The sequence below is a fragment of the Lygodium microphyllum genome, chromosome 1 (genome assembly GCF_053477565.2).
Source record: "Lygodium microphyllum isolate KBCC chromosome 1, Lygodium_microphyllum_v1.1.10, whole genome shotgun sequence".
Lineage (NCBI taxonomy): Eukaryota > Viridiplantae > Streptophyta > Polypodiopsida > Schizaeales > Lygodiaceae > Lygodium > Lygodium microphyllum.
The window spans coordinates 77,763,018-77,773,170 of record NC_141135.1 but is presented as its reverse complement, the minus strand read 5'-3'; the positions used below and the strand labels follow the sequence as shown (position 1 = coordinate 77,773,170).

Genomic DNA, 10,153 nt, shown 5'->3' with positions numbered 1-10,153 from the left:
TCAAGCAGCACTACATGTAAAGACTTGGCCCTTACATTCTCATTATCTATAATGGGGGTCTTATACAAGGTACTGACTAGTCCATCATAAATGAGCATCAATATGAATATTCATTACTACCACTTCTAGGAGACCAACTGCACTACAAAAAGAAAGAGATCAAACAACAATGGGTTTTAACTGCAAAACAAACTACATAGGTGACTAGAGCATTAGGAAAAAAGAAAGATTCTTGACCCACTTCTATTGTTCATAAACCAATAAATCCCTATAATACTTTAAAGCTAAGAGATGTTAAGTTTTGTTTTATGCATTGACTCACCACAAGAAGTTGTGCAAGCGAGAGTCGACTATGCACAAGTGTAAGCATGAGAGAGAGAAGCTTCTAGTTGATTGTTGGCAGTGGAGGGACTTTATAAGTGGGCATGGGCACTACATCTTTAGAGTTTAAACTACTAGAAAACATGTTTTCCTCATACCAAATTGAGAACATCGAAGATATGGGTGAGAAGGATTAATCCATGCTATGGCAATCAAGGCCATAGAGACATAGGAACAAGAAATGTTTATTAAAAATCAGTTTTGATCCTCTTTGGACAAAGAGTGTTGCAAAGAAAAAGGTTCTAGTAGCCTTCAAAGGCCTTCATAAGAACAGCTCTCCATACAAATCTGGAAATAAAGCCTGTAGGAAATGGTATATAAAGCCCTTAAGAAAGTTAGCTCAATGTACCTTCTCCATGATAGCATGGAGGCCTAATATCTTATTAGAAACCCTCCTGGCCGTGAGCTGGTTACACCTTGAAGTTCCAAGATAGCATCATTGAGATACAAGGGGCATGACTTTATTGCTGATCTTCTCAAGGAATTCCACCTGAATCGCTTCCTGTAACGTCCACAATATATATGCAAGTATTTGAATCTCATGTTTTGCGTCAACCCATTATAGAAGGTTACCTTGTAAGGCTGTCTGGTATGTTTATGGTGTCCTGTTTGGGCCAGCTTATTCCATTATAGATGGTTACCTTGTAAGCTGTCTAGTATGTTTATTGTGTCCTGTTCAGGCCAGCTTATTCCATTACAGTAGTTGTCTTGGTAAGGGCTGCCCTATAAATATGTTTAGCATTTTGCTTGTATAAACTACAGACTAAGCAATCAAGTAGACCCTAAAATCCAGCCTAAAGCTAGTCAGAGGGCTAAGTTAACCTTCTACATGGGACACTGGAGATTATTTCTTTAAGTGAGCCTCTGGCAAACTCAATTGTACAAATCAAAATCAGTGTTCTAAAATGTATATACCAATGTTGAGCAATCAAACAGCACATAAACCTCAAACTAAAGAGTAAACCAAAAGTAGGAAACTTGATTCTAAGAGAAAAATAGTACACAAAATACGGGGTATAGTAACACACATATTTGAGCCAATTATCATTGACCACACCTATGGGTTCCAGCTCCATTTCAGTCTGGTCATCAAGAATAAACCAGAACAAAAACTGAGCAGCAGTACATTTGTTAGGATGCAGACTAATCAGGAGCTCTGTAACATCTAGAGCTTTAAAGTTTGCAGTTAAAGTGAAAAGTATATGCTGCAGAAAGAGATCGCCGGTTTAAAAGCTGAAACATACAGCTAGAGGAAGGGCATAAACCAAAAGTACGCAATTTACTGGAAAACTCAACAGTAAATAACAAAGTGCAACATATGCATCCTCTTCTCAGTCACATAAAGTGAAAGGAGGTACCAAGGACTTGAGTATATGGCATTCAAAGTTCTACCACCTGCTGAGTATTAAGTGCTTAGTACCATCTTAGAGAAGTCTGGATGAAATAAACTCTCTAGCAATCTTGCTCAGGAAGACCTCAGATGTGTTTGCACCAAACATGTCTCCTGAATAGAGCATGAAAGACCTTGACAGCAACAGTTTACATGAGAACCAAAGTTAATTCTACAAGCTTCATACTAACAGTGCAGTGGCATGCACTGACCTTCACAGTGTAAACTGCTTGCTGCATGTTTGAACCAGAAACCACACTCATTAAACAACACTACTGCACATCGAGAAATCCTGCCGAACCAGCAAACTGAAGAGATGTGACCTGAGTGCTACATAGTGTTTGTGATATCAGCCAATTCAAACAGCAGGGTGGGAAAATGTTCACGTCGGCATGTCCAGAAAAAGTTACCTAGCCCTGGTAATCAAGGGAAGTTGAGATTTTTATATCCTGTAATCTAATATTTCCAGTCAGAGCTTGAAGCTCACCTATTGAATGTGAACCAGAAAATGCCACTCAGGCCACCCAAGCAACAGATTCAAACCCTATCCTATCATTACAATAAAGTACCTTGATCTGAGAATTGCTGTAACAAATGATAAATATGAACAACTTCAAATTTGAGCTTGTATGAGTGCCAATAAAGAACTTCCTGCTACCTAGGATTCCTTATGGAAATTCAGCAAAATATAGTCAGTGGACTCTTAAGAAATTTCATGTGTAATCCATGCACATTAACATATGGGAACATACAGAGCCATTTTTAGTGCTCCAGGGGCTCCACTGTTGTACATTTACATATGGGAACGTACAGAGCCATTTTTAGTGCTCCAGGGGCTCCACTGTTGTTTTGAACAGCAGGATGGAAATCTTGTCTAGAGAAAAATAGGCAAACCCTCCCAAAGAGTGAGTTACATAGGATCCAAAGCTTGTACCAACAATACAATGCCATGCAGGACCATACACTTTGTCGAACTCCTGCCAAAATAGTACAATGGAACAATCAAATCTTAAGGCCAATTCCTGCGCAAATCGACAGGAGCTTACATAACCAAACACACAACTTCATAATTACAGAAAGCAATATGACCAACAAAACTCTTGAAATCCAATGAACTGATATGATAACAGCATGTCAACAGAAATGCTAGTTGTTTAACAATAGTGTTGACAACTGTGCATTCAAATGCTTAAGCAACAATGGAAGTCCCCTTGAGTTAAGCTACTCCTACAATCGCTGACAGTCTTACTGCTCCAAGTAGACAGGAGGGCAGACGTAACTCACAAGCAATCAGACCTGAGAGCTAAAGTGCACGCAAAGCTGAGAGTGATAGGTCTGCAAGGCACAAAGTCGCCTATCTAAGCACCCAAATTCCAAACAAACCTGGAATCAGTAGCAGAAAACCCCACAGGTCTGCAAGAATCAATGAAAATACTTCCTACTGCTTCAAAAGGAAATAAGAGGTCAAAAATTAAACCAACCAGAGCTTAGTTAGGCAGGCCATGCAGTGCTGCAGAAATTGTCATTAGAGTCTAAAGCATGTTCTCAATATATTCTAAAAAACAAGATCATCAAAATGACTAGGTGATTAACTAGATGTATGATCATGAGATGACCGTGATACAGAGCGAAGCATTCAATTATCAGACTCCAAATATTAACAATCTGAATCTACACTGAATACAGTCAGTGGAAAGCACTGAAACAGTCATCAGATTCCATAAACACTCTGAGCTTTATGTGATCAAAACAAAACAACTAAACCATTCTTTGGCCCACATGATAGCAACTTTACTGACCTTTTTCAGTGAATATGCAATGTGCTTGCAGTGAAGCTTCTCCAATGTCGTCGAGCACTCCCTTGCATGCCGGAAAGCATGCTCTTGCATAGGTGCTGGCATATCTGCTGCTTTGATCCTAACCTTGAGAGATGCAGCCACAGCCGCAATATTTACCTCAGGATTAGCAAATGGCTTCAAGAACTCCATGTGCAATCTGACCTGACTGGCTAAATGTTTAGGATCTTCAGTACAAACATTCTTCTCTGGCATGTGGCTGGTAATATTCAAGGCTTCAGTATGTTTCAACAAATCCTTCATTACAGCAGACATAGTTCTCTGTAGCTCCTGAGTCCCAGGACCAATTTCTTTTTTCTCTATCATGGTTTTTTGTTCCAATAAACTTAGTTCATCCTGTTTTTTGATAACTTCCTGTTGTTTGATACCTTTCTGTTCCATTACTGGTTGCTCCTGCTCTACAACCTTCTCAGAAAGATACGAATTGTCTTCTTCCTTGCAAAGAGGCTGTCGCTCACCTGTGCTTGTAGCCATAGCCAACCTCTGCTCGCGAGTGACAGCTCTTGCTTGCCGTAGCTTAGCCTCATACTTCTCTATTCGAGAGACGAAATGGCTTCTCCTGGCAGCATGCATCAAGCTGGCAGCTCTGCTCTGGCCTGAGTCCATGGTAGGGACCATGTTTGGCAAACCTCAAAGAGTAGCTTGCAAACTAGATGATAAACTGCCTTTATTATCTAAAGGTGTGTGGCACCTACTCCCAGCATCAGGGATTTTCATGAGCTTACAGGCTTGGCAGATCATTTGACAACTCTAGCTCACTGAAATCACTGGCAACAGAGCAGAGCAAATGAGATAGGTTCGCTTTCAAGGGTTCTGCTGGCAAAGGATGGAAGCTGCCCATCTGCAGGAGTAAAGAGACATATGTGATGGTTAAGTGTCCGCACAGATAAGTCATTCAGAATCAAGTGTAGATGAAAGAAAAAAGTAGCCCCAAAACACAGAATGTTAGCTATCCATCCAGCTACTGAATCCTTGTTCCTCAATACTCACGGTCTCAGAGAGGCCCAATTGCAGCAGTGCAAGCAAAAGGGCATGTCTTTCCCTGTGATGAGTCTAGAGAACCATTACGATAAGCATGGTGATGTGATGAGAGAGAAAATCGGAAGTTTGGCGAGAAAGCAATCATCAGTCCAAATACAAAACGAAGAGTTCAAATTAACTCAGAAACATAGAGATATAGACCGAGAGAGAGAGAGAGAGACCTGCATTGTTAGAGAATTCCTCAAGAAAGCTCCCAATTGTGCATGCAGAGAGAAGGAGATCTTCTTCTTCTTGCTCTTCTCCTATAATTTCCTCTCTCCCAGAGACCCTTCCAAATGCGCACAGAGAGAGAGAGAGAGAGAGAGAGAGAGAGAGGGAGGCGTGGGGCACGAGCGAACACGAACGCCTATACGCGCAGGTTTCAAGGGAGGGGCCCTGATGAGCAGGGGGCAGGGGATATAGATTCATAAGCAAGCACGCAATAAATTAGATGGGTAAAAATCTGTGCAGAGGAAGAGGGTGACAGGCTTTTCCGCCTTTTTTGCTTGTTGCCACATACCTATAAAAAAGACAGCTCTTGTTGTAGTGTTGTGCAATGTGTCCCTTGTGCTTTTGCTCATGGGCATCACTACTTCCTTTAGGTTTCTATGGCTCGTCTCGCTGCTCCAAACAAACACCCAACAAAGACCAATGCTCTCGATGTACAACTAAGGTTTAACATATTTTGTTTCTCAACATTTCGAGATATATGTTAAGGTAATTAACTATCTAACTACCTCAAATTATCAAATTAGATGCTCCATGCTCTCAACCATTCCAATTCATAAACTTGTGCAAATTCCTAGCTATCACATTAGCATGACTTCTTCATGAGTCTTACAAAAAACTAGGCTACCTCCTTTTGAGGAGTATCATATAACTCGAAATTTTTAGGATGTTCATAAAGTGGAGTCTATGATTCCTAAGGGATCAAATGTGTCTAATAGTCAAGCCTCTAAGAGCATTCTTGGAAACCTGAACAACTTGTCCTCTAAATGAGTTTTTGTTTATTGCAAAATAATATAGATGACTCATATTATGATCCTACTGAAGGGAGTGAGCCTGGAGTGGAAGCACACAAGCAGAAGCAAGAGCTATGGTGAAAGGAGCAAGAGCAAGAGAGAGACACACACACACAAGATGTTGGAACTCAAACAGTCACAATGTGTGATCGGCCTTTCCTCTGAAAGAATAAAGAATGAAGTGACAATGATGGGTACTCACCACCTGCAGTATATAGATGTGTGGGTATATTGTCAATATAGTAATACATGGGCAACTAGGCACATGCACCTTTATCGCCAACAACCTCCCACTTAAAGATGAATGTGTCCCTAGTGTGAGGAGAGAACAAGAAAAAAGTGACAAAGTACAAATGTACGTAAGTATAACAAGATGAGGAAACACATCATCTCATCCAATGCTTATCAACTTCTTAAGGAAGGCAAAACACTTTGCTAAGAGACTTTTCATGAGCAAATCTGCAAGATTTTGGACAGTTGAGATCTTCACAACGTCAACACACCTATCCTCAACAACCTCTCTGGATGAAGTGGTAACACACCTCAATGTGTTTCATCTTCGCATGGAAAACTAGATTCTTGGCTAACTAGATAGCACTCATAGAATCTGAATGCAATATAGGGACCACATCAATAATACCAAGGTCAAACGACCTAACTAGAGAGCCTCATTGCAAGCCTTAGTGACTGCAACATATTTGGCCTCAATAGTAGAGAGAGCCATGCATTTCTACACCACGAACATCCAAGAAACAACACCTCTAGCAAAGGTGAAGACATATCCAAGGTGGACTTCCTACTTATCTGCATGTCATGCATATGTAGAGTCAGTGTACCCCAAGACTCATGTATATTGGCCACCATAACATATGCACATAGTTGTTGTGCCCTTCAAGTACCTCATGATACCCTTGATGGCATAGCCATATACTGTGTCACAACTCCCACTGCAAATGCTATGTCAAGACAAGTGGCTATCATGGTATACTTCAAACTACCCACAATGAATGCATAAGGAATCTTGGCCTTCTCTACCTTCTACTCATCAAACTACGAAATCAGCCTAACTAACCTTCACATCAAAAGGTAGAGGATAGCCAATAGGCTTATCATCCTGCATATGAAACCACTCAAGGACTTTCTAGAGATACTCCTTCTGTGAATAGATAAAGGAGCCCCTTAAAGTGATTGCGCATGATGCACATCCCAAGAATATGTGAGGCATGTCACATGTCATTCATCTCTTCTTGAGCTGAGTTTTCAAGATATCTAGCTCATCACCATGAGCTCTCCGAGATAGGAAGACAAAAGAGAGGTGACCCTCCCTTGCTATTTAAGACTCCGTAGGGGTGCACAACCTGGCCCAGAAGGAACTTTGCACACCTTCCGGAATTTCAAAGCCCATGTAAGTGCATGTCCTACCGTTTTATCCCTCATCATAGGTGGTGGACTATGGAAGACAACTTGGGAAAGAGTGGATGAAGATTTGAAGACTTGGGTACCGAACAGGGCAGATTGTGACATCCTTGGACAGATTTACAGGCCTTTTCACACAGGTACCTATTAGTTACAAGGGTTTACTGGATACTTGCAGGTTCCTTACAGCCTATCATAAGTCTACTAATTGCTTTGAAGGTCTACAAGTACTACAGGATTCATTTCAGGGTCAAACAGGGTTCCCACAGGGTGTTAACAGGTTGTAGGAATTCTCTGAACAGGTATACAGTTATTATTACAAAAAATTCTGTCCTGATCCAAACTAAGAACTTAATAGCTCCATTCAAAGATGGGATCCTAATCTCCAATTTGAATAAAAAAGTTTGTTGATCCGACATCGGGAGCAAAAGTTATGGTCAATTTACTGACAAGGGGTCTAGTGGACTGCACCTAAACAGGATGTCTGAAATACATTGTTTGAGTTCAATCGACCTATATACACTATTGCAAGTTGAGATATTATTAAATATGGTATATCCACATATAATAAGATTTCCATAGAGCTATTAAGCATTGGGATTGGTGCCATATTCAGAGAGATACAAGTGGCTTAGAAATAAATTATCTACTATTACAGCACTATTTCCTAATGGCTAGGAATAAGAAGAAAGACCCTATTACTGAGGCATTGAATGATGGTATCAAAGACTTCCAAGAGGATCAAAATTACACAACTGAAGCCCATAATGTTGATCAAGTAGATGAAGAATTAAGTATTGGGATTGCTCATAGCACACATCAAGGACATCAGGACATACATGAAGAGCATGCAAGGAATGATTGTCTCCTAATGTCAAAAGAGCGGGGACATGTCAATAAAGGCCTTTCTAAGGATTTGAAGGCTTTGAATGAAGGTTTAACCCATATGAATCAAGGTTTGCTGCAAGGGATGGCTCAAGTACACCAGTGAATCTCTGAATTGTAGCAAAGTAATAGATTCTTATTCCAAGGGCTCATCTCAGCCATAAAGGAAATCGGAAGCAAACCACAAAGTGATCCTCAAAATATTGAAGACTCCCATGCGATTCCCTTTGTTGGTAATCCTTCACATCCAAACAAAGAAAATTCTTAGCCAGTAATGCACACCTTTGAAAAGGAAGAGCCATCTAGAGTCAAGAGTAGCCATCATCCTTCACAAATTCATGGTATTCATACTCCAAGGCCTCAGTTTAGCAGTCCAAAGGATAATCATAGGCATGAAGGGGAACATGATAACACTCGATGGGACAATGATTATCATGGATGTGACCCCTTCTACAAGAATTTTTATCATCAGCCCTTAAATGCACAATAAGGAAATGCAATCAACAATCAAGATCATGAAGGTGGAAGGCATGATGAGCAAAGATCAACCCATGACATCCCAAATCAAGAGCGTGTTTCAAATGGACAACCCTCATCTCATGGTTTTGGGCAACCTACTTTTAGAAAAAATTCATGGAGACAACAATCTCATGGGCAGCCATCTTACAATGAAAAAGAATATAAAGAGAATATCAATATCACTAATTTCAAAGGAGATTATGCATCACCTTTAGAATGGGAGGAGTGGATCAATAAGCTCGAATTGTACTTCACCCTTTACCCTAGAAGTGAAGAGGCCAAAATTTATTTCGTGGCTCTTCATCTTGAAGGTTATGCCCATACCTGGTGGCGTTACATGCAAAAGATTGGGCAAAGTTTTGACTCTTGGGAGGAGTTCAAGCAAGCGATGATTGATGTCTTTGTGCCTCCTTTGGAAAAAGAAAGACTTCAAAGAAGATGGTATGTGTGCGCTCAAAGGGGAATGTCTGTTAGAGACTATTCCAATGCCTACTTGAATCTTTCCATGTATGTTGAAGGTATTTCAGATTTTGCTAAGCTGAATAAATACATTTTTGGTCTTGACCCTACCCTATCATCAGAGGTAGGAGCTCAACAACCAAAAACATTACACGAGGCCATACAATTGGCTGAAACATACTCTTTGAAGTACAAAAGGGATGCATGAAATTTTCAGCAAAGAAGTATGGGTAATAATGTTTCCAATCAACCTACAAAGTATGGGCAAGTTTTTAGCCAATCAAGAGACTCTTTTAGGTAAGAAAACAGAGGTTATAACAGTCCAAACAATTATAACAGCAAAGTGCCAACATTTCCCACTATTTATGCCTCTAAACAAAGTGGAAATTTTGTACCAAAACAGGGGCAAATTTTCAGAAATGTGGCTAAGCCAAGAAGTACTTTTTCAAGAACTGAAACTAACAGCAACTTCCTTCCTCACGACAAGCTTTGGGAAATGCATGCAAAAGGATTATGCTTCAAGTGTGGGGAGAAGTGGTCATAAGATCATAACCTGAAGTGTAAAGCTACGAACTCAAAAATCAACATGGTGATCACTCAGGAAGTGGAAGTTGAAGAAGAAGAAGATCAAGATGGAAATTTACTGCATGTTGATGCATACCCAATGGTTGAAGAGATTCATGATGAAGAGCATGTCACAAACGAAGAATTCTATGATCCCATGGATGGATTTCATTTTGATCCAGGTTGTAATCATGATTCTCATGCTTCCTTGTATACCATCTCACATGATACATGGACCGGTTGCAAAAGGAAAAACACACTTAGACTCAAAGGTTTTTAATGGCAAGGTTGCACATATTCTAGTGGATACAGGCAGCACTCATATCTTCGTCAACACCAAATCTTTGAATGGGCTGAAGTTTCTACCCATTGATATGGATTCTTCCTTGCGGATACAAGTTGCCAATGGTGCATATAAGTCTAGTAAAGAAGTGTGTCCATGTACCTCAATTGAATTATCACCCTCTTGTGCAATAAAAGTGGATTTGATCACTTTGGATATGGGGCCTATTGACATTGTCATTGGTTGTAATTGGCTAAAAATACTTGGCAAATTTACCTTGGACTTGGAACAAATGCTAATGGAATTTAATTGGCAAGGATAGCACACAGAGTCGAAAGGCATAGACCACAAACAAATA

At 40.2% G+C, this 10,153-nt stretch overlaps 1 protein-coding gene across 2 annotated transcripts; it reads right to left on the bottom strand.

The window, feature by feature from the left end:
• Positions 1-607: 607 nt before the first annotated feature.
• LOC148041294 (uncharacterized) lies at positions 608-5,145 on the bottom strand. Of its 2 annotated transcripts, XM_087678873.1 has the most exons (4): positions 4,830-5,145; positions 3,571-4,468; positions 3,056-3,129; positions 608-2,748 (listed from the first exon to the last, which is right to left on the bottom strand). In XM_087678873.1, exons 2-4 carry the CDS (start codon positions 4,243-4,245, stop codon positions 2,682-2,684), a joined length of 816 nt encoding a protein of 271 aa, XP_087534999.1. In that variant the 5' UTR covers positions 4,246-4,468; positions 4,830-5,145; the 3' UTR covers positions 608-2,681. The 2 variants fall into 2 exon arrangements, with proteins under 2 accessions (XP_087534999.1, XP_087534995.1); XM_087678869.1 differs by lacking the exon at positions 3,056-3,129 and having other exon boundaries at positions 625-2,748; positions 4,830-5,137.
• Between the last annotated feature and the right edge of the window lie 5,008 nt (positions 5,146-10,153).

Bases quoted from the DNA above. Each gene is read 5' to 3' on its own strand.
- LOC148041294 (XM_087678869.1), bottom strand. From the start codon at position 4,245: ATGGTCCCTACCATGGACTCAGGCCAGAGCAGAGCTGCCAGCTTGATG. The intron at 2,749-3,570 runs GTCAGTAAAGTT...CTATTTTGGCAG, and splicing joins TTGCATATTCACTGAAAAAG to GAGTTCGACAAAGTGTATGG.